At 41.7% G+C, this 25,241-nt stretch overlaps 1 protein-coding gene across 1 annotated transcript; it reads right to left on the minus strand.

Moving 5' to 3' along the window:
• Positions 1-1,947: 1,947 nt before the first annotated feature.
• Positions 1,948-16,817, minus strand: SPACA1 (sperm acrosome associated 1). The gene is made up of 7 exons (XM_068675114.1): positions 16,641-16,817; positions 13,509-13,565; positions 10,107-10,208; positions 9,621-9,727; positions 9,006-9,141; positions 2,592-2,736; positions 1,948-2,318 (listed from the first exon to the last, which is right to left on the minus strand). Exons 1-7 carry the CDS (start codon positions 16,777-16,779, stop codon positions 2,228-2,230), a joined length of 777 nt encoding a protein of 258 aa, XP_068531215.1. The 5' UTR covers positions 16,780-16,817; the 3' UTR covers positions 1,948-2,227.
• Positions 16,818-25,241: the final 8,424 nt, after the last annotated feature.

The following is a 25,241-nucleotide window of genomic DNA, read 5'->3' on the forward strand; positions in this document are numbered from 1 at the left end:
GTGGACTTGCCAGCAAACCATGGAAATCTAAAACCTTCAAAATATCAACCCAAGTAAGTCTGGAGGCTCACTGCTAATGCTATTAAAATACAAAAAGTTTGTACCTTTGCATCTTTATGAAAAAGAATAGTCTGGTTCCCTCTCTTTCAGTTATGTCCCACCTAAATTACAGCATGAAAACAAGAGTTCAGAAATCACAGAGCTGCTGGTAGGGCTTCATATTTCCCATAACTTGAGTGGGAACAATTCCCTGAGTAACAACCACTGGTTTGGGTCTGTTTTTGAGATCTGCATCTGAGACCTAATCTCAGACTCACCACAATGGTCTGTCTTTGAGTGCATGGGATCAAAAACTCACCTGGAATGCACAATCTAGTTTTGCAAACTGCAAAAGTGTTATTGTCTGCTCTTTTCTTCTCTATGTATTTTCTTCTTAACATTGCAAGACTTTTAGGTTTGTCTACCAAATGATATAAAATGACATAGCTAATGATAGTGTTACCAAAAATATCATTTCCCTTTAAAAAAGATATTTTTATAGAATTAAGTGCACGTCATTTTTGAATATGATGTTTTATTGCAAAAATGTAAATGATCTTTTCACTAAACAGAAAACAAAATGATGTATCTCTGAAAAATATGATAATGCTTTTTAAGGATGTGCAGATGGTGCAGTTAAACATCTGCAGCAATAGAGGAACTGAAGAGAACAGGAATTCTTTGAGAGGATGAGTTACTACCTCCAATCTATTTTTTTTTTTCAATGTTCTTTACTGTGAAGTATTCTTTAACCTGGAGTTCTCAATATTTGGCCTCTTTTCAGAGTTTCTACCAAAGAAAAAAATCAATCATAAATCTATTAAATATTTTAATCACTCTGCAGTCCATTTTTCAGTATGTTATCTGCTCTTTTTTTTTTTTACTTAAACAATGTTTTACACAAATAGAAAGCACCTTCATAAACACGACAATCACATAATTGAGGATGGTTAAAGAACGTCAGCAAGGATGGTCAGAGGTATGGTTCAGCTTCAGGATGAAGGATCGCTTAGAAAACTTACACTATTCAGCTAGAACGAAAATAACCAGGGAATATGTTAGAGACCTAGAGGACAGTCCCCTTCAGGGAGAGGATAGTACCAGTTGACAGTTCACTGCCCTTTCAAGAAGTCAGGAGCAACAAATGAAGCTACCAGGAAGTGGGTTCAAAATGGACAAAAGACGTTTCTGTGCTCTGGATCTCCTCATCAGAGGATGTTTGATGCGACAGAAGCTTACGTAAGTACAAGGGGACACTGAACAAAGTCATGGAAAAGAAGTCCACTCAAGATTTCTACCTGCTTACAAATTGAGTCTGATTTAGAAAAAATGTAAGTGGCTGGAGGTTGGAAGAAGACATAGGGAAAACATCACACAACCTTGTCTTGTTTTTATACTCTTCCCTTCACATCCTTTTTTGTCCATTGATTTGATTGAGGTAGACGAACCCTTGGTCTGAACCCAGGGGACTACTCTTCTGTTCACACACTTTGGTGCCCTTGATGGCAGAAATGGTTACATGTGCAAATGTGAAGGTAAAAAATTAATGAAGCTTATGAAACACCTTTCATTGATCTTCCCTAACAATACACACTATCCTATTATGTCTAGAAGACACTGGATTACAGTGACTACATACTTGAGGAACATCAGGAGTATTTTACAAAAAAATAGTCTTTGCCTAGACTATGTGCCCCACTTCATACAGTGTAGATTAACATCACCACCAATTTAAGAGGTGTTAAATAAATTGTTTTCAAAATATCTGCACAAAAATTTGGGTTTGGTTTTCCAGTTCAGAGGTGCTCAGACTATTATATTACCTGGAAGTGATGTCCACCTTAAAATAGGAGTATTTTTGCACATTTTGTTTAAAGTTCAGTAATCCAAAACAGTGAATGAACTGTAAAAAGTATTTTATTTATTTATTATACTGGTTTTAAACCAATATTCCAAGCATATATTAATCTTTCTTATATCCTGTTCCTGTGTAATCTGATTGTTCTTTTTTCTCTAATTCTGTTCCTTATGCAATTGCTGGAAGGACTTCTGTACTTCATTCTCTATGGGTGATGGCTTTGGCACTTCTTGTATTTTGGCTAATGCAGATGGTGAGAACACTGTAGCTGCAGGTGCAGACCCCAATTCCTCCAAAAAGCAATACTGACCCTGAGTGGGATGCTACTTACTACATGTCACTCTGTAAACTTTTGTTGGTCAGCTTTTCAAACGTGTCATCTTGCCCATTTTTTGATCCCAAAACAGCTTTTACAATTGCCCTGAAATGGAAAAAAAGAATTAAACAAAACCGCACATTTAAGTAGGTTTACAAAAATTGCTCGAATCATTTCCCTCCCATTAACAGTCCCTGTAACTGCTTTGTAAAGTACTTCTGCCTGATCTCCAGAAGCTTGTTCATGTTTTCTTTACTGACAACACAAATATTAAACTATAGAGAAACTTAAATAGTTCACTGCAGGTCATGTTTGTCATCGGTAATACCATATGTTGATCAAGTAGCACATAAATCATATTGTATGCTGTCCACCTACCAGTGAAGAATTACAAAGATGATGGCAAAGATCACGCCGAGGGTGAAAATGATTCCAGTTACCAGGCAAAACACCAGAATGGCGTCTGCCCTTTTTTTCCTTGATTGTCCTGCTTCTATTCTCTCTGATTGTTTTGTTTGGTACTCTGAAGAAAAAAAAAAAAAAAAAAAAAAGGTCATTATTATGTTCAAATTTTCAGATGAATCAGGCTTTTAATGTCATGAACAGAAATGAGAAGGAACAGGATTTTATTCTTTACCTTTCTGACATCTTTTACAGCCTTTATGCCTTTACAAAATCAGAAGTCAGAATAGTAACACTTATATCTTCTTTGCATCTCACCAAAGAAGATGCAAAGAAATGGACATCAAGGCATGTTGGGCGGAACACATCTCACTTAAGATAGTTCACTATGTAGATGCTTGTGATAGCTGTCTTAGGTTTTCTCTATAGACTTTGGAGAGGAACTGGCACTTCCAAGCTACCTTTCATTGACTTGATTTAGGCATCCAGCACAAGACAAAATACTTTATGATTCATCAGTAACATTCTACTAACTGTAAAGGAGTCTGGATACAGAGCTCAGATGCAAACATCTATATCTAGCTGGAAGAATTCCTCTCTTTCCACTCTTAACATCCAAGAAGACCTACTGTTTTACGTGACAGACCGAAAGATCAGACCTTGGAAAGCCGTATTTTGGCAGGAAATAACTAGCCAAAATATTGACAGTACGCAAGGGCTTTCACTACACACACATACACAAGCTAATCTCAGTGTTAGTCACAGTGGGACAGCTCTCAGAATACTACCGATAGCTGTGTAACACAAGGGACTGCAGTTCCTAAAGACCAACAAGGAAAAAAATCAAGGAGAGGAAAATGTATCTATTTAGTACTTGTTAAGAATGACTGATACAACAATGCTTTTGCTTTGGGAGATGCTTTAATGTAAGATTTCAAGACATGTTCAAGTAAGATAAATGAATGACAGAGAGACAAGAATTACCACAGACCGTCTGCGGCCCAAGGCAGGCTGACTTCTTTGTTCTGCGCTGGGTACCAGGTGCTCTGTCATCCACAACTGAGGCACCAAGGCACCACCGTGGTACAGGAGAATGCTAACAACATTAATTGCTGCAATACTAACAATAATAATGAAGCAGAAAGAGAGTATGCTAACAAAGAAATGGATTCAATAACTTAAGCGCTACTTTTCAGCTCCCTGTCTCTATCTAGGTCTGCACTGCCTTTATTTAAAGCAAATAGCCACTGAGCACGGAAAGGAGTTGTTCTGCATGGCCCAGAAACACACAGCGAGGAGCAGCTGCATGAGGATGAGAAGTGAAAAATGTAGCAAGGATTTCAAGTAGAAATGCATTCTGCGACGCTACAACCTGTTAGACCTTGGAATATTTTGAAGGAAACCAATGGCCCTATCATTAGTTTAGCTGTTTACCTAAGACCAAAGATACCAGTTAGGAGATGACTCCAACAAATCCAGGAAGAGTGGAAAATGCTGAATGAATCTGGAAGATGCATCTTTCCAGATCCCTCCAGGTTTGACAACTCTACACAGGCCAACCTTAATTTTCTTTCATTTTCCCTGATAGGAGTTTCTAGAACTATAATGTGGCATCTCATTGCTCCCTGGTACACTAAATTCTTGTTACACTGGTCGGTATTCTCTGTAGCAGAATGACTGCAGGAAAACCATTTCTATTTCCATTGCATTGCTATTCCTATAGAAGCTCTTGTGCCACTGTCATCCCTGTAGTATCTAAGCAACTCTTCCATCACACCATTTGAGTTTCGTTTCTCCTGCATCACAGAATTTGTTGACATTCTTAAACCGCAGCTTGCCTATAGGATTCCCCTGATCTTTCTGCAAGATACAAGACATATAAGAATGGTGAACTAGCTGAGAATATCATACATGGTAAGTCTAAATACTGGGGCTTTCACACAGGGCAGGGCTCATTGCTCTTAGGCTAATTTATTTCAATGACTGGATGCTCTTTTTAGAATTACATGCAGTTGTGTGGAATGGACATTAATGAAAACTATCTTTGATTTTGCAATTTCATTAATGTAATGTATTCTTCCCCTTGACAAAATGTGAATTTAGACCTCTAAGAATACCTCTTTTTACAGGCTGTAACAAGAGCCCACTGAAGAGGAAAACAAACTTCCTCTTATCCACTGCTGATCTCCTCGTTTTCTTCCTAGGCAGGAAATTCTTCCAGTAGTCAAGATCTAGAACTGCCCAAGAGACAAACTGATAATACAGAGGGAGTTCCTTCCAAGTAAACACACATTTAAAATGCAAACAGGAAACAGACCAAAAAGCAGCTTCCCGATAAGCTGTTTTACAATGAGCAAAAACTGATTCGCATCAGGAGCACTTTTAAGCCCTTGACTGCACTCCTAAAGTCCAGGCAACATTCCCAATTGGGCAGTGAGAATTTTGCTGCAGCCAGAATATGCCTTAGAAACATCTTCAGCTAACAGAAAAGGTTACGAAGACATATTTACATCAGCTTTCTTAAAAGAAAAACTCCTCTTGCTTAATACAAGTAGGAAGAACAACTATTTTTTAAACATGTGAGGTTTAGTTCAGTGACATTCAACTTGAAGTCTACAGCTCGCTGCAGGTCTGCGGACTACTTTGCCCTTAAGAATGATGAAGAAAAACACTATTATAAATTCCACAATTGCATTGTAAAGAGATTCATAAAGCTGTATGTACCTCCACTGGAAATTTTCTAGGGTCTTACAGAACAAGAAGAGATTGGTAGCGTACCTACTTGTTTCAAGCAGATTGTCTCCTGCTACAACATGTCTCCTGCACCATTCCTATCAGAAGGAAACACCACTACCTCTGCCAGCAGCACCATTCCTCTTCATCCTCTTCTTCCCCCAGGTTTTTCAGTGAGCTGGGGTTCCTCCCAGATCATGATGTCAACTGTATAGCAGTGTTCCATCCATAAGCAGCTGCTCAACTGATTGTGTATACGGTCCAGCAGCCAACACGAGTTCTTTCCACCAGTTTTCGGATCCAGAAAGCATGTATCAGTTTGGCAGAGGGCAGTGAGATTCTGCCTCTGCAGACTATTTTTTCCCTTTAATACAATGATGATGCATAGCTTTTTCTGTTTCCCTTCCAGATTATCTCTAAGACTTCTCCTACATATTAAAAATGCATGGATACATGAGCAGGACTGCACACAGAAACACACAGAGAGGATCCACGCTGTTACACTCGGGCACTGGGATTCCCCATGTCATTTCTGCGCAAACACAAGGACAACACAGTAATGCTGGTCATGCGTTTGTGCAGTAACCCATCACAGCGATGTGACTTCTGCCTCTAAAGGAAGCTATTGAAGCGATTATCAGGAAACAAACAAAAGAGAAATGGGGCCTGGAATGGCCTCTGAAACAGTTAACACCATTGCCTGCATCTTCTCCACAGAAGCAGCACACACACACAGACCGACTCGCTCCTCCGCCCATGGGAAGCGTGGAGCTGGGGGCACAGCTGGGATCGCAGAAGGCTGACACCCTTCACGCAGCGTGGTGATGAGGATCGTTCTCTGCTCTCACATTCCTCCCTTGCAAAGTCCTTCCTCCCTCCTCACAGCACTATTATTAGTAAATACGAACAAACCGCCTTCCAGCTCCAAAGTCTTCGCAAAACACCCAACAACGTAATGGGTGGGAGTGTGAAACAAGACCCTCCACTGTACTCCAGGGTCGTGATTTAGTAAGAAGGACGTAAAGAAATGTCAGTTATTAAAGATGGGATTTTCCTTGCACAGATCTCAATAATTTTTGAAGATAAAGCACATCTAAAACAACACTGTTACATTTCTCTTGGTGTAAAAGACAAAAAGGCATCAGTCTGAACAGTTTTGCAAACAAAGGGAAGAGGCAAATTACTAAAGACCACTCACTCATAGAAAAAGGTCATTACTGTTGTTCAACAAAAGGTCACTGAGAAGAGCAGTGATCATCGGTAAAGGACACATGGAAGTTCTCCGTGCATGGTATGAAAATCAATTCATAAGAAGTTTTGCCACGTGGCAAATAGACACATTCATTTAAGGCTTTGCCTGTCTTTTTGCAACACATCCTCCCCACTTCACATGCATCAAAATCTGAAACAGAATGTCATGCTATGTATTTTTAAGTGTTGTCTTTGGGGTCAGGTTCTCAGATGTTTTTCTCAATCTGACCACTGCTGTTCACACAAGTAAAACAACAGAGCACTAGAGAGAGCACGAAGGATGAGATCAAAGGAAATACATTTACTCCTTATCAGCTGTCTTGATTATTTTTAGCTCTGTTGACCACCTCAAGTCTTTCTCTCTAGCAAAGTGTCAAGAAGAAATAACAGCCACTAAGCAAGCATACTTCCACTTCCTTGGCCCCATTCTGCAGTTCTGGTACTACCACAAAGAAATGTATCTGTGGGACAGAATAGGGAGGGTTTGAGGTGATGAGAAAGACAAAATACAAACTTAAGCTTATTCATTTGAGTGACCCTGAGAAGTGATCATAATCATCTCAGTTGGTGGCAAAAATTTGAAAATAAAAAATTAGGAGGTAAAAATACACAGGACACCAAGCTCAGGGAAGAAGGAGGTGAGGAGGTGCTCCAGGCAACAGAGCAGAGATTCCCCCGCAGCCCATGGAAGACCATACTGTAGCAGATATCTACACAGCAGCCTGTGTAGCATCCCATGTCACATCAGGCAGAGATTCCCTGAAGGAAACCAACCCTTGAAGAGCCCATGCTGGGCCAGGTTTATCCTGAAGGACTGTGGCCTGTGGTAGACCCAGAGGGGAAAAGTGGGAGGAGGAAAGAGTAGAACAGAGGAACTGTTATGGACTGACCACAACCTCCCATTCCCCATCCTCCTGTGGTGCTCAGGGGGTACAAGAGCCAGGAATGAGCAGTGAAGTTGAGCTTGGGAAAAAAGAGGCAGGAGGTAAGGTGTCCTAGTTTTTGTCTTTGTTTCTTACCATCCAGCTCTATTTTAATTGGCAATACATTTAATTAATTTAGGCAGTATTCTGAACTCACTAGATGTCTGACAATCTACAGACAACAAAACTAGACCTACATGATGAAAATCTTAGTACATTCTCAGTCAAAACTTCTGCTGATAACTCTTTCCATGTACCTGATTAAGAGCTAATAACATCAGAAGTCCAAACAGGGGCACTCTTGGTGAAGTAAAGCCCAGAAACTCTTGGATATCTAAATACGTCTACAAACCTAAAGGAAGCTAATCTGTCACTAATCATGACAATCCACTCATAAATTACTAAACATGCCTAAATTACTCCTAATAAACCTTAGATTTTGTCTTCTCCATATTTCTGTCTAGTCATAAACAGTTTCTGAACCAACAGCCTCAAACCTTGTAAGAAGTTCTCAGTAGATCATCTGTTGGATGGGTTTCATCTGACCACTTTTCACCAAAAGGACTTAATCACAGTTTTAATTCAAGAGCATGAGTCGTCCTATTGATGACTCACCAACTCAAGTCAATGGGACTATTTGCATGTTTAAAACTAAAACAGATTATGTGCTCTGCTAATTCAGGTCTCAAAAAGGAAACTTCCTCTTTGTACAAAAAGAAATGTAGAAACTGAATAGTGGGAGAATAAAATAATAAAAAGAAAAAGAAAGCAAATGGATATAATCAAAGATTTGGGTGTTTTGTGACTAGCAGATGGATTTAGAAAATAAATTCCTCATTACTGTACAATGGCAGAAAGAACCTCAGGAGACATGCAGGAAATAAATAACCCATCGTACTGAAGAGAAAGGAAAAAAGCTTTCCTGATGGAGTCAGCAAATATCCCATTAGCAGAGGAGAGGAGAAAGATGTTACTGGGGAACTGTTTCACCAGGTATTCTTTTCAATGTTAAGCTTCCCGAAATATATTGTGCATAAGCAAATTCCAGATGGCAGCTGAAAGTGAAAACACAAAAGGTTGTTTTCCAGCTTCAGTACTGAAGTGGAAAGGAGACTTAACTGCAGAACTGCCCAGTGTGCTGCTGGTTCTACGTAGCTCAATGAGACAAGAATAAGTCTGTGTTAACCAACTTGGTTGCTTCAACAAACGAGTAGGTAATAGGAGAACCTCCTTATTTTAGCTTGAGATTTTACCAAGGTAAAGAAAATACTCATTTTTACCACAAACAACCTCTTCACTTCCAATCTGTCATTTCCTTTTTTATGTCTCTTTTATTGGCCTGCATTTCATGACAGTCATTACCACAGCACACAAGCTCCTGCCTATATGCTACCGGTGACGTGCAATCCTATGATGATTGAATGCCACATAACAAACACAAGGCCATAACACTACAAGTCTGTAAGTGTCTCTACGAGCTTACCAGTTGTTGCGTGCACTGTGTATTTTACGGAGGCAATTACACTTTCATTTCCTTGAGTTTCACACTGGTAAGTAATTGGATGCGTATCTCTGCGCACTTCCATAACAGCTGAATCATTGGGAAGAATGTGTGCTGTCTATCCATATGCAAAAGAAAATTAAAACAAAATGGTTTGTCTCTTTTCAAATACACTCACAGAAAAGTGCTCATTCTAATCCATCAGTTTTCAGCCTGTCAGGACCTCTCAGACCTGGGAAAATTCCTCCCACCTCTACAGCACCTCCTCGAACAACTGGGAAGGGCAATGTGGTTGTCACTTGCTAACGTGTAATCACTCACCAGTCACTGGGCCCAATTTCTCTAAAATAAGAGTAAAGAAACAGTATTCTCTAAAATTATTGTCTCCCTTACATAAAGAGGAAATTGACGCTGCATAAAGGTGCAAAGCCAATTAAGCCCTTGTATTACCAACTCGCCAGTGAGAAATCAGGGCTTATTTGCATTGTGACAGCAAAGGAAATAATCAGCACAGGCATCTGGCCATTTCATATGGTGTATGTAATAAACACATCCAGCATGCCATTTTTCTGCACAAAGTGGGGTGCAATTACTCACCTTGTTTGGAGCTATGATCTTCCAAACATATTTAAATCGATTTTCAGGAGGTATATAAATACAAGTCATCACCACGCTTTTCGAGTTCTCAGAAATTGGTCTTCCCACTAGAGGAGGAATTTTAATAGGTATATTCAACTATACGAAACATCTCGGTATAGACCATCAAGCTCGTAATTCTTCAAACCACAAAATGTTACTTCGAAATTATCTTCTCCCTTAAAATTACTTCAAATACTGTTTTTGCTTGGTGAAATATCTGGAACTAAGCTAATAGCAGAAAAATGGTATTTTACAGGGGCTGGAAACCGAACGCACATCGGTTCAGAAATGAGATCTTAAACATTACCAGACTGCTTACCAGGGTAATTGGAGGGTGGGATACAATCAATTCATTCCACTTCCTCCACACTCACAAAGAATAAGGATGTTTCCTTTGAATCAACTTATTTGCTTTTGATTGCTGTATCACAGTGTTCTACTTACATCCACAGTCCACTGGCCCGTGGCATTCCTCCACACCAACAATACATTTTGTTTCACCCCCAGGGCATCCATTCATTAACAGAACTTCTCGGATGCCAATCCCTTTGGGGAAAAAAAAATAAAGATAAATAAAAATCTTATTCTCTGCACTTCTTTATCTTCTCCATACAGTTTTTGCTTTCTCTTTCTTCATCCTGGATGTTAGTATGATGTATCTACCAAACACCAGGAAAAACAGATCTTCTCAGAGTGCCTGCTACAGCCATCCCATGTGGGTATCTAAGATTTTGAGACAACATCTACGTCTGTCAGGCTCTGCACCACAGGGAGCCAGATCCTTAGCATCATCACGTCCCTATGTGTCAGAAAAAGAATTCAATATGAATTCAGAACTTTCCTTACAGAAAAAGAATTTGAAAGGAAGCTAATGTATGTTCTGCAAAACAGTTAATTCACTTTAAATATCAAAGCTTTCGGGCTCCTGGCCTTTACATGCTCAAATCAGATGGCACAGAGAACACTGTACAGGCTGCCAACTCAGTCTGCCTCCAGTCTTGTGACTGTCTGAGTGTCTTCAGCTCCCACCAAGGTCAACAGAAACCAATGGCTCTAAAACCTCCTGGGATTGGGACTGGGACTGGGGAGCCTTAATGGTAAGGGCCAGCCCGTGATACTGGAGTTCCTCCAAGAGACTCTGAAATTAAGCCTCCAAGAGCCCAGTGGTCCGTAACACAGGGCTTCGTATGAGGAATGAGGTGACAACAAGGGTTGACCAGGACTCCACCTGCAACGTGGAGGTTCCTAATGAAGACAAAGATCAGGAGGCAACCCGTCACAAATGTGTATAGGAAAATTCCGACACCGTGTTCAGGTAGGCAGAAAATGTTCGGTCTCGTTATCAGGATTTCAATGGGAACATCTTCATTTCAACAATTACGAACAAATTCAAAACAAGTGCTCCAATTGTTTTTGCCAAACTGTGTGTACACAGTTCACTGGAATGACATAGCTTGTGGGGGAGGCAGGAATAATATGTTTAGGCCCAGTAAACAGAAGAAGGCTTTGCCATTTTTTCCAGAAGTATTTTGTTTACTAACAGGCATGGAAAGAGGAGAGTTAACCCCCCTCCCTCCTTGCAGTATAATAATAAACGGGAAATTGGTTTGAATATTGCATTTACGAAGCCTATGCCTTCCTTAAGTGTGTATTATATAAACCGATGGATTTCAGAGCGTTTCGGAGATGTCATGTTCCTCGTGAAACAGTACTTCAAGTGACAGAGGGAGACAACACCACTTACTGAAAATGACACAAAACGAGGATCGTTCTCCACTCCAGAGAATGTCTCATCTCATGGATGCGGAGACAGAGGTGTAAATGGCAATGAACTGACACTTTTATTAAAGGCATTCCTCTTTCTTCAGGGCCATGTAGGTTTTTTTTAGCTAACGAAAACGACAGGGAACCTATGAAAATCCAAAAGGATGGCTTGATAAAATCTGGGTGCCGGGCTAACTGTAATCACATTCATCAGGAAAAAACTTCCCCATGTCTTATCTACTGCAATATTAAAATCGGGGAAGTATATCACCCTCAAAAGGTTGATGAAAAAAGCTCTTTTAATGAGATCTGGAAGTTCTCTTAGCACTCCTCTGCTTCTTCCTTTTGGACAGCTTCTTTTCTTTCACTCCCATGTTTCCTTTCTCTACCTCTTCTTCGTAGCTGCCAATGCTGATGAAATTAATCTATGGAGATGCTCTAACAAATGAAGTCTTAACTTCACCAAGTCATCCCAGTTAACCTAGCAGAAAAGTGGCCTGGATGCGGGAAAAATATGTGATCTAAATGAAGTTCACCTTGGAAAAATGTAAATTAACAGACTGGGGGTGCAGGGAAAGTGACCCACAGAGAACTGAAAAACAGAAGCTATGAGAGATCTAGAGGCAACAGTGGCCAAAACAGCAAGACCACGGAGAGACTAATGCAGAACCAAGGCAGATATGACAAGACATCATTAACATGTTTTAACTATGCTTCAACATCTCTGTAAACCTGGACTATGAACAGAGAAGCAATGGATCTGAGCCACAGCGGTACGGGGGAAAATTAAGACAGTGGTGCCAGTTCAGAAAGCAACAAATATAAAAGGCTAGAAAGATGAACCTAAGGGGTAAGAAAGAAGTTGACGGAGACAAAGGGCTCGCAGTATTACTGGAAGAACAGCCCAGACTAGAATAAGGGCTACAAACCTGGGTTGAAGTCCAGATATGAGATGATGCCTTTTCTTATTTTCTTTTTGTCAGAGCTTTCATTTCCTGCTTTCTCAGTAAGAGTATATAATTTCCAACAGTAAAGGGGTTAAACGTTAACTCTGAGGGACCCAAGATCTGAGGCAAAACTCACTGAAATTCTCAAAGAACATCTGAGAGGTCTTCTAGAGGCGTGGGACATAAAGAGCAATTTCTCAGTATCCAAAAAATGTGTACCTCAAAGCATGGGGTATGGGGAGTATGGGGCTATGTATTCAGTATGGGCATACCAAACATATAACCAACTTTGAAATTATGAGGAAAGGGAAATATTAAAGGATATAGAAGCAATATATTTTATTTTTTTTTCTAAAACCATATTATCCTATGTGAAATAGGCTCCCTGAAGCACTCAAGGCAATTATCTCACTGGAAATATCAAAAGGGGCTGAAGAAAAAATATGAAGGCATACTCTAGAAAACTTCAGACTGATGGGGGCAAAACCTCTTCTTTCTCTTTCCCATGGCCTTATAAGAAGAAGAAATTGTTCAGAAAAAAAAATAAATATCATTTATGATTTAAGACTGCTTCCTAAGTGCTATAATTACTACCTCACAGCAGATTCTATCACCACCCTAAACAGAGATGTCTTCCTAAGGCTCAACTCATTTTTCCTCTCTCCCCTCCTACTCCAGAATGATACCTCTCCTCTCCGTTGCACGATTTATAAATTGTATAAATGTGGAATACAGAACAGGCTACTGCAGGCAAGCAATTTTTTGGCAATATTGTATGTGGGAAGACATCTGTGAGAAGCATCAGAAGATCTTTCATCTTCTGAACATCTCACAGATGTTCACAAATAGCGAAAATTGTTACTTTGGGGAAGGCAGCTCATGTGCCAATAAACGTAGGGAACTGGTTTAAAATAGGAGCTTGCAGGCTGTGAATTTAATAAAACAACAGATCTGACCTAAACTTCTAATGACAATCAGCCTGATTGTTTTTGTTAATTATAGTTATTGGCAATTGAAACCAATGAGAGGTGAACGAGGGCAAGCAAATTACAACTGCTAAATTGCTACAGTTAGCACTTTTTTTCCCCCAAAAAACAAAGGACAATATGTTTTATTCATCTGCTTTGCTACTTACCACATGTAACTGTGCATAATCCAAATTCTAGGTCCATGGACTCAAGGGCATTCGGACCTGAACACAAAGTCTAAAGTTACATCTTTAATACAATGACAGGGATAGAGATGCCTAATTAACAGGAAACTCATTCCTTGAAATCTTTACTACTTTTTAGCTGAAATGTGAAATTTGCCAACGTTTTTGCTTTCATGAACTAAACCAGAAAAACAAGACATTTATGAAAAATTTATCATAAAATCCAGTGTGAATAGCATTCATACTTAAACCTTAAGATGATTCTTGAGGAGGAAAAAATGTATTTTTCTTATAAATGAGCATATGATGTTAAATTGTCTTCCAAATGCTCAGGAAAATGCCATGTCTAGGTCCTATGCAAATTACAGGTCTTCTTTGAAAAGAGTTAAGAAAAAATTTCATTAAACAATATTCAGTCAACTCATTTCCTTGTGTGCTTTTTTTCTGGCTAACATAAGCCTTGCCACATGATTTTTTACCCATCACACTTCAAGGTCAGGTTTAGACAGCTAGCACGAAGATGAGTCAACCAGGTACAGTATTTTAATTAGGTGCTGGGCTTTTAATCACTGTGATTGGGTTCCTTCCATTTTTTTATGGTACTTTGAGGTTACAGAATGGATTTCACAGAATGTACAGAAGCAAAAGGTTCTCGTCTCCATCTGGGATTCAAATCTGGATTATATATTTTATTCCTAACAGCACGCAATTTGAATGTTTGTTTATAAGGATACTGAGATGCAGTAATTGTTCCACAGAGGAACTTGGTGAAGCACCTTTGGAAATTATTCATTAAATAAGCAATAGGTCTTTTCAGTTCTTCCAAATGTGAGGAGAACAGACAAGTCACTATGACTGTTTTTACAAGTCTGCATTGCCAGTCCTGCCTACTCAGATTATTATTTTTTTCTGGTAACAAATACTTACTAATGTAAAGTTTGCTTCGCTGTCTCTCAGTTTTTTATATTCAGGATTTATGTTTACAAAACTTTATTTCTGTGCAGCAATGTAAGTTTATATATCACTTCTTGCCATTAAATCTTTGGGCAATATTTACATTTTTCACACGCTACCCAAAACTTTAAATATCTCAGGTCGAACAGAATGGTTCCATTTCTCTTGCCGTCAGTGATGTGCAAACATAGAGGCTTTATTCCCCCATTGTAAAGGATTTACACTACAGCAGCACACTGAATTCTCCACAGTGATAAACTGATACTGAACTCTTTTTCCCCGACATTATAAATGAGCCATCAAAACCTTATTCTTCTGTTATCTCTAACTGTCTCTATGGTTCTGACATTTATTTCAGCATATAAGTCGTGCTCGTCAGAGCAGCCTTCTAGCGTATGAACAATCCTTAAGCAATAACTTAACTATCCAGTTGAATGCTAAAGTAAGACTCCAACCGTAGTCAAAGCATGAGGAAAAATGCTAAGATTTAGAATCCTATGAAAACAGAACCAACCTGTAAAACAGTTTGTGTGGCCTCAAACACCATTATCTAATGAGCCTTGCAAAATAATCACTTTAGAAGACAGTCCCCACCCATGATAGGAAGTCCTATCACGTTTCCCTTTGCTTCTTTAAATTAATGGGACAGTCATTCAAAAGTCCTGTCTCGTATCAACAATCACAGCACCCCAGAGAAGGAGGGGAATATAAGGATCCTGTCTACAGTCTAAATACAATCCCGTTTTAAAATGCCTGTTTTCAACTTGGTGCAACATTACATATGCTTGTTTGTGAGTGCACAGTAAATATAAGTGTGCAAAAATGCGGGAGGGAGGGCTAGGACAGCTTCAGATGGTGCAAATTCTCAGCTCAGCAGATTTCTGACAATTTTTATCCGGTTATGATAAACCCTAAACCTCCACCCTGAAAGTAGGTGTTAATTCAATTTGCGTGTGGCAATTTAAGTGTAGCCATGGCAGGGTGTTGTATCCGAAAGGAGAAGCTGTCATTTCCCATCCAGACACAAACTAAAAAAAAAACAAACAAACAAACAAACAAAAAAACTTTGTAAACAAGCAGAGACAGTAAACTTCAGATACTACTAATAGCAAGCTGAGGGACTTTGATGCCAGTGAAAGCAAACTTCTCCCAGTTATAGAGTAGGATACCAACCATGGTGCCCTTTAAAGATGCTTCTGGCTGCAGGAGCATCACAACACATAACATGACATTTTTGCCAGAGAATCAGAATGATGAACTGATGCACAAGAGCTCTAAATAAAATAGATACTGTACTGTCTAAGTAAAAATACTCTGATAAACTTTAGTAGAAGCTGATTAGTTCTAAATTAACAAGTCCTTCATGAATCAGTGTTCCTGGTTTCTGATCAAATTTCTGATTTAGTGAAATTTTAAAAACAACATAAAGAAACTTCAAGGGAAACCGATTCACTGACAATTCTCTGGACAACACATTATTTTTTATATGAATGTTATGGCACTACACATGCCATGAATGTTATGAACCATCCATCCACATTGCCATGCAAAGCTTGTATTCCTCCCTTTGCTTGTATTTCCTGCCCACATTTAAAATGAGGCAACATTTTAAGTAAGTTTCCCATAAGAAACTACAGATCTTCCCACTTATGTAAGATGGCTGTTTCCAGTTGCATCAGGTTCAGATAAAAATACAGTGTCAGCCCTATGCAAAGAGAATTCTGTACGTGGCTGCCATTAGCATTAATAGGAGTTATGTATGTAAATCCCACACATGCTGAGATAAGAATGTGCTAAGGAACTGCATTTGCATTCCTGTCAGGGGGCTGCAATTAGTACCAGCGCAGCAAAGGCAGCCTGTGCTCCTCTCTGCATTTGGGCGCCTTGTAAAACCCCGTGTCGAACAGAAGTCCTTCCCGTTCTATATGGCGTTTTAATTGCAAGCCACATCCCGCAAGACGTGCGGAATACCCCAATAAATGCTTAAAAAATCCCACAGAAGCCCTCCTAAAGATGCCAGCAGCCAGCGTGCCATGTCCTGGCTATGAGCAGGGTCCTGTTGCTCTCGCCGGGTGCTGGTGCAGCCCCAAGGCTCCCAGCCTGGCTCGGGCAGCCCTGGCAGCTCCAGCCCCGCCGCCCCAAGCCCTCTCCCCGCCTCACCCGGCAGCACCCGCCCGCCCCGGGGCTCGGCCACCGCCTCCTCGTCCCAGTCGCCATCGTCCCCGGCCCACGGGGGCTCGGCGGCGGCCACGGGCAGGAGCAGGAGCAGGGGCAGGAGCAAGGCCGCGCCGCCCGCCATGGCCGCCCCCCACAGCACAGCCCCGGCCACCGCCCAGGCGTCACAAGGGGCTCGGAACGGCTCGGATCGGCCTTTAGGGCCGGGAGCCCACCCCAAAAGAAGTCCCCGGAGCTGTCAGCTGCCCGGCCCGGTGCAGTTTTGGGGTGGTGTGTGGACGCTTGGCTTTGCCGTCACGCCTGACAGAAATGCTGAGGTCCTGAGCCCCAGCTGCAGCAGGGTTTTCTCATAAAATAAACAGTGGGTTTCGTAGTGCCCCGTTGTCTCCTTGTTGGAGGTGGTCCTGAGTAATAACATTTTCATTTGCTATAGAAGCATCTCCATTGAGGTTTAACTCTTTGTGGCTGGCTCCTGTTTCATAAAATACTGCCTTAGGTTCATCACGGTGCCTTTCAACCCCCAATACACCAGATCCCAACACAAGGGGGTCTGTACAAGCCCAATAAAACCCCCCACATTCAAAGGGGCAAGTGGCAATTGAGCACATATCTGCCACATAGGACAGCATTTTGCACCCGCAGACCAGGCTGTGCGAGCGATGCTCCCATGTTGTACGTAGACCCTGTGTTGTCACCTCCCCTCTGCCTGGACAGAGGTGTCCTGAGCTATTGGGAGAGAGTGTCCCCATCAGTGAGCACAGCTTCCATCTGCAGTCACATTTCCCTAGCATAAAGAAATGCGGACTTGTGAGTGCAGGGTTGGACCTGAGCAGTGTGAAACCCACTCCTGCAGGAGCCAAACGCGAGCAGAGGCTTCACTGCATTTGGAATGGCCCGTGTGTCTTATCTCTTTCACTTATGGTCAAAAAACTTATTTTCCTTAATAACTTCTTCCCAGCACACCTGCTCGCAGGTGTGCAACAGCAACATGGAAGAAAATTCACGCAACTGATCGAGCTGCTTTTCTAAAGGGAAGAAGGGGAAGATTATTACTTTTATTGAATACTTGGTACATCCTCAGATATTGCACCACGGAAGGCAGAGGAAGTTGGAGAAGTGTGAAAATACTATCTGACGGGTAGTGAAACACTGCTTATTCAATAAAGTTCATGAAGCTGTCAAAGTCAGTGTTGTCAAAATAATAATGATATCCTTAATAACAGCCCTGGTTACTGTATCTTCAGAACCCAAAGTCATCTAGAACCAGATAAAAAGTCAATATTGAACAGAGGATCTATCTCTAGGGACAAGAAAATGAGTGAGGAAATAGGTTAAATCCAAGTGTGCATTGTAGTTTTCCTTTCATCAAGACATTTTCAACGTGCTTTCTTATGTATGTGCATGTGTGTATAATATGTACCTATACATACACATTGATGCACGCATGTCCTGTGCCACTGTGGCTGCTACCATAAAGAAAAGAGGAATAATTTCCAGGACTAGCAGGGTTACATACTTCTCTGGAAGAGATAGATCTTTATTATCCCTACAGAATAATCAGGAACTCAGCCTTTTAGGCAGGGACCTAGTAAACGGCTGGCTGACATTTTGTGTATTTTCTCTATTAGTACAAATGTCTTTTCCATTCCTCCTTTGTAGTTCACATACTTACTCTTAGTCTCGGTCTCTTTCTACAGTCTATCCTCTGCCCAGGTTCTCCCTCGTGTTTCCTAACCCTCCTTGTTTTTCTGTTCTGAAAAATAAAGAGATAACATTAGCAACAGCGATGGGCAAGATGCACTTGGCTCCTGCTGTGAAGTGGCTCTGGAGCAGCAGCGAGCTACCGAGTGGGCAGAGCTGTTACACCTACTTGTGTTGCTCTCACAGCTGGCTGTGCCACAGGCTGCCCAGAGAGAAGCCTGGCAGACAAACAGCTTGGAAAGAGCTTGCAGCTGCTTGTTCTTCTCCCCAGCCTCAGGACAGCCATAAAGTGTTTCTGCAGTGGGAGTGTGTATTTGGAAGCTTTCTTCCAGGCTGCTCCTTTTCTCTCCTCGCTTGGCACCATCTCCCACACAATCGCTTTCCTCAGCCATTTACAGGAAGAGCAGTCTGCCTGGACTTGTAGCCAGGATCACTCCCATCCTCAGGGTTAGGAACAGTGGGCAGAGTCACAGTCCTCCTTTAGAAGTACCCCTGTGTGAAGCAGGGAATGGGAGATGCAGCTAGGAGCCGCAGACGGCTTCTTAAGTGTTACAAACACCTGGAATACGATTAGCTTTTGATTCCGCCTTCAGGCTACATGGGATGAGGACCTTCAATTTAGCCATATAATGCAAAATGGTTTCTTGCTGACTCTATTATTCTAGTTGCTAATTAATAGACCAAATAATGGCAGCACCACAACACCAGCAGATTTGTACTTTAGCGTGAACTCATTCTCAGTAAGAACATGGCAAGATTAGATGCTCATTAGTTTCTTGAGTTAATAACTGTACTTGTGAAAGGTTCAAGTGGCATCGAACCACATGGCATAAACAACACTCACAGTGAGCCAGAGCACCCTTATCTCTTTTATTCACAACAAGAACCCAGCTTGTTAACGATGTAAGGAAGATGTTTGATACTCTTAGAAAACAGGAGTTCCATGCAGTGCTGTTTTCTGTGGCAGGCCTCTATTGCTCAATACAAATTCTTTATTCTCTGTGCATGGGCCAATAAATAATTCTGCAGGTCATAGCTCACTGAAAGCTCCTGCAGCAGGAGCTCATGCCTGAAGGTCAGCACATCTGTAGTGGTCGAGGGGAGGTGGGCAACAGCTCTGAAAAAAAAACGCCTCCTCTCGTTTTATTCCTATGCACAGATAATGGCATGCTTCTTCCACTGGGTAAGAATTGTTGCCATAGTAATGTTTCCAGCACTCCTTTGGATCAATAGCAGAACAGAGGGTTTTTCAGGTACTCCTGTTGTTTGCAAGCCTGCAGTCTTACCCCACATACATTTCTATTCCTTTCTTTAAAGTAAGTTTGTTCAAAGGTCTTTCAGTGCTGTACAATTATGCAAAGAAAGCAACAAAAACATGTTGTACACAGATCTTAGGTCAGAATCCGACTTTGAATGGGCAAATGCAGTTCTGACTAGTGAGAAGAGTTGTTTTTGCTTAATCAAAGCCTTGGACTTAGCCCTTGTATTCCTATCACACCTCACCAAACGCAGAAATGACACAAAGCTGCAGAACTGATTGCATTTTTACTGATGCTCCAGACCTACTTCTATTCACAGATCAGGGGCGTTATTTTAGCCAATTTAAAGTTCATCACTCATTTCATGGACACTTTCTGTAGGAACGTGACACTGTCACAACATACACAGAAGCTGGTTAGGTGCTACTGAGTCTAGGATGGGAATGAAATGGGAGCTTTCCATAAGTTAAGGGCTGAATCTACAAAAGCATGGATTTAGACACTGCACTGGCACTTTCAGCAGCTACCTTCAACACATAGATCATCAGAAGGCCTACCCATCTGCTCTCTGGCTATACACATGCCAAATGATTGTGTATATGATGAGTAGAGGCCCCTGAATTTCCCCTATGTAACCTAGCAGCTCGGGCACATCTCAACACAGGCAGTTTAGATGTTTACTGGGAATGGTCCCATTGTCAGTAAACGGGTTGCTACAGCTGTCCTGTTTGGGCTTTTTTAAGAGTCAATGTGGTGTGTTTGAGCCAGTCAACCTCAGTGTTGGAGAATGGCTTCAAGTGTGGGTGTTGTACAAAGTCAGGCATTGGCTGAAGGTGAAGTGTTGCCACATCTAAATATTTTGCAATGAAGAGTTGGGGACAAACTCTTCTTAGGTGGAAAAGACAAACTTTTCTCAGGTTCTGCTTGCCTTCCTGATATACAAGGAATTACGGAGAGCACAATTTGCTAGCAATGTATTTTGCATCTCTTTAGAAAAAAACATCTCAAGCCCTGCTTAGATTTCTGCGTGGAATAGTGATTCTCTTACTTCAATAGTTTGCATCTAAACCTTACCATTCACAAACCTATTATGCATTTTTCTATGCGTAGATTCCTTTACAAAGAGCAGTATTTACCTACAGATGCTGCACAAGGCTTCTTCAGGTATTACAGCTATTCACTTCTAATTGGAACAGGAACATGCTATCTTCTGCAATTATGCAGTACATTTTTAAATAGCGACTAATATTTCATTGCCTGCTGAAAACATCTCCAAATCACAAATACAAGTGGCTTCTGCAGGAACAGTGGTAATCAGCACCATAGACACAACTCAGAGAGATTCATTAGAGTTCCCTGACAGTTCCTAGGCTGGTGTCTGCATATATCACAACTGTGCAGAAAAACTAGGCACTACTTCTCTTATTCTTCTTATCTGACATTTCTCAGGAGATCTGGTGCTCCATTTCTACTTATTCTCCCCCGTTCTTTCCTCCAACCAAAGCTGGAGTTTTCCTTTGTCTTCTACAACAACTTCTTCCTCAGTGGCAGCAAGGCCATCTTGCCTACGTCTAAACATCTGGCCTTCTAGAAATGAAGACATGAAGAAAAAGAAGTAGAGGAGGAGGAGGAGACGCATATCTGGGTGGTGTCGTGAGATGGAGTCAGGATGCATCCAGGCTGCTGGACCCTGGCAAACACCCTTGAGTTCTGTAGCTCATATGTAAGTCTTTGCCTCAGTGTTGTGAAGAGAAAGATGGGGGGATTCAGCTGAGAGTCCTGCTCAGGCACAACATGCTGAATCCTGCTCATCACAAAGAATAGCTGCAGAATGAAATGTAAACTTTCATGATGATACGATTCTGTTCATGTTATTTAAGAGGCACGCATGCCTTTCTGACACTCAGCCTTTTCTACAACAATAGCTGCTAAAGATTTTATGCCAGAAATATCAGAGAACTCGCACGTATTCTTAGACTTTCTCACATAGTCTCATCCATCTTTCTATCACTCTGAACAGACTTTTGTGAGGAAGGTTAGAGGCATGGGAACTCCCTCTGAATGGAAGGGAGTTTGAAAACAGAGAATGACTCCTAAAATGTCCTAGTACATCTGTACAGACCAGAGGCCACATTTTGCTCCCAGAGTAACACCCCTTTTGGTCAGAGTGGTTGTTCAAATGTAAGTGGGGACTAAGTACAAGTGCAATTAGTTATAAGCCTACCCATGTGAAGGATTGTAGATATTTTCTTCATAGCATGGAAGGAATCCATGCAATGAATCCAAGCCCTGAGCATCACAGCGTTGAGAAGGTGCGTTTGTTTGTTTCTGACTTGTACTCAGCACCAGTGAAAATAAAGTCTGCAAAGTAAAAGAGATTCTGTTTCTTACAAGTAAATGGGTAAATGTCATTTCAGGACCAAAATTATAGCCGTAAAATAAAGCAGCTGCAGGCACACACATAACCTGGTTAGCCAGGCCTTTCTGTTCCAAGTCTTGCTGATATCTTAGACCAGGTCAGGAAGCTAATTGCTGTGGTGAGGCCTTACTTTCCAGCTCTCACCAATAATCAGCTGCTGTTTGTTCCTTAAGGGAATGCCCCCGAGGCTACCCCTGGCACTTGAGCCTTTCTGTTTACCCACTCTCTCATCCAGAATCCACCCGCCTCCACATGGTGTTCCTTGGCATCTTTGCTAGCACAGAGCTTGCAGTAGCTCTAGCTTTGCTCGTCTCTGCACACAAGCGAGAAAAACGCCTGTTTATAAGCCAACACACGAATGCTCTGCCACCTGGCCAGAGGCAGATAGCAAGGCACTGCTAAATAGATGCCAGAGCTCCCACACTGTCCTGCTACCTCTGCTCTTCAGGCAGCTCATCACAGTCAGGAATCATGCTGTTTTCATGTGCTGTCCCCTGCAGTTTGGCAGAAGCATCCTCTGAAGAGACCTAGCAAGAGCTAATGCTTATTAACTCCTCCTCAGATATCCATGGGTCTGGATGCACCGAGATACCATGGTAATGAGAGCAATAACAGTGTCTAGACAGACAGACAGACAGACAGACAGTAGTCCCGCAGCTAGGGGAGGAATTTTGCCAGCAGATATTTCATTAAATTAACTGTTATGTATTCTGAACAGAGAAACATGCAACTACATGACCCATGTATACAGTGAACCTGGTGTTTGTTTTCTGTGACAGTTTTTTATAGGACATTACAGAGCCTCTGGCCAATATGCAATTAATAAAATACTTAAAAAATTAAAATGACATCTAACATTTGACAAGCTGTGTTATTAAAAGGGCCTCTTCAATAGTACAGGGCTTTCCTGATAGTAATGGGGAGCCAAACCAATCTCCCAGTTCTTAAAAGGAGGGAATTAAATCACTTTAAAAGACTGCCTCTTCGATAACCTACACTTAAAAGTCACCACATCACATTCTGATAAGGAATTCAAAGTGCAAGATCCATTCCTGTCTTCGATGTTGATCTGCTGTGCGCCATTCTCTTCTGTGCATTTGCCTTGATAAAAATAAACCTTGAACGACTCAGGTGCAGAAATTAGGAACTGCCTTGAACATGTTTGTTTGTTTGCTCTCAAGCATAAATTCCGTTTGAACAATAAGGGCATGGCTCCCTGAAAGGCTGAGCACCTGCAGCTCCCATTCCACTCAGCTGGAGTTATGAATGCCACGCAGCTCCAAAAACCCAGGGTTGTAGCTGCTCAGTTGGATGAGATTTATCCAAGCAGTATTGATCCACAACTAAATCTCGGTATAGGGCTGCCTTTCTCAATCCAACTCACCATGTTTACTTAGAGGCCCAGATTCTGTGTAGAACATTCAGAATAATTTTGTTTAATTAAAAGACTGCAGTGAAAGGAAAGAAAGGCAAAGATGTGCCTTGTTCTGCAGTATAATAAAAATAAGTAAATACAATTCCAGTTAATTATCCATCACTCAATACAGAGACTTCTACTTAATCTAATCACTGGTTAATTAGATTGTCTGTTTTATTTGATCAAATCTACTGTAACCAAATCATCTGCATTTGCATTGTGCTTTGTTTATTTTTGATGATTTTCTATTATTAAAAAAGGTCACTGTCAGGTCAATTTAGGCCCATATTTGTTGTTTCATACAACAAGATTTCACGTTACATAAATATCTTCCTGCAGAACCCAGTTGGAGGCTTACACATTTAGAGCTATGCATGTATTGAGGAATCTAAAACCTAAGATTTTCAAGGGAATTAGATGCCTAACCCCAGTTACAAAGCAATATCTCTGACTGTCTGGGCTACATCCAGTGAGGTATTTTCCAGTCAACGAGGTGTTTCCATAAGGGCTTAAGGACCTAAATGAAAAATAGGTGCAAGAAAGGGGTTGGGCTCGCTGTTTCTAACTTAGAGTCCACTCAGTTTTTCCTAGTGATCCCTTGTCAGGCCAAGGCAGCACGAAGCTGCTGCACCTGCATTTGAGCTGCTCACCTGATGTGTGGCAACTTGTGAAGCACTGTGATCTGTTTGTGTGGCTGATTCTCTGCAAAGTCCTCTTTTGGCTTTCAGTGCGACTTGGAGCTGTTTCAGAGGTGCTTTACCTTCCCGTGCACTAACAGGTATGCTTGCCAGGTGCAGCTCTCTCCTCCAGCTGCTGAAAGTGGTGCACAGGCTAAAGCCAGACTAAGAAGCTGGTTATTCATGTGTGTTTTAAAGGATCAGAAGGAAAATACTTTTCCTTTTTAACAAATGACGAAGATTATGGGTTACAGTCGAGGGGATTATGGTGCCATGGTCCCATATTGACATTAGCCTAGTGCAGAGGACACCCTCAAGCTACTCAAGCTGGGGTAACTGATAAGCAACCAGGCCAGAGCTGGGACAGTGAAGGGTGTGGAGGACCTGAAAACAAGAATAGCAACAACTCCCTAAATTTCCCCATGTAAATGTGAACACAGTGGCGTTCCCTGTTTCTCTCTAAAGTGCTGTTCAAGACCATGGCGAGTACATGAGGGAAATTTCCTTATCTTGAATTCGTGAGAGCTGGGGATGGTGATAAGAGCAGGGATAGTATAATAAAGAGTGCTAATCTCATCACAGCAATCCCGCTGTGCGTATTGCTCGGGGCCCGGCTCTAGGTATAGGCAAAATAGGCAGTTGCCTATGGCAACAGACTGCTGGTGAAACCAGGGAGAGTTCAGCTCCGGCAGCCGCCTTTGTCAGTGCCAGGGGCCCGGGGCTGCTGGTGGAGGAGTCAGGGCCCTGCCTGTGGCCTTTGGTGGCAGAATTGGAGACCTGAGGGCTTCTGCCATCGACCCCATACCCACACTGATCCCCCGAGCCCTCTGCCATGGCAGAGGTGAGAGGCCTGCCTCTCCAGGACCCTCCCCTGGCTCTGCTCCTGCTCTTCTGCAGCAAAATTAAATTTTGCCAGCACTTCTTGGACGTCTGGAGCTGACCAGCACTCACGAGAGTGTTGCAGGCTTACAGTTGCTGGGGGTGGCTTGAGGTTACCCAGACTTATAACTTCATCAGCTCCTCCGAGCAGTGACAGCACCAGCCCTGACAGAGAGCAGTCAGGGAGGTGTCACGCTGCGGCAGGAGAAACAAGCCAGGCCTTGCAGAAATGTG

This window comes from Anas acuta, chromosome 3 (assembly GCF_963932015.1).
Source record: "Anas acuta chromosome 3, bAnaAcu1.1, whole genome shotgun sequence".
Lineage (NCBI taxonomy): Eukaryota > Metazoa > Chordata > Aves > Anseriformes > Anatidae > Anas > Anas acuta.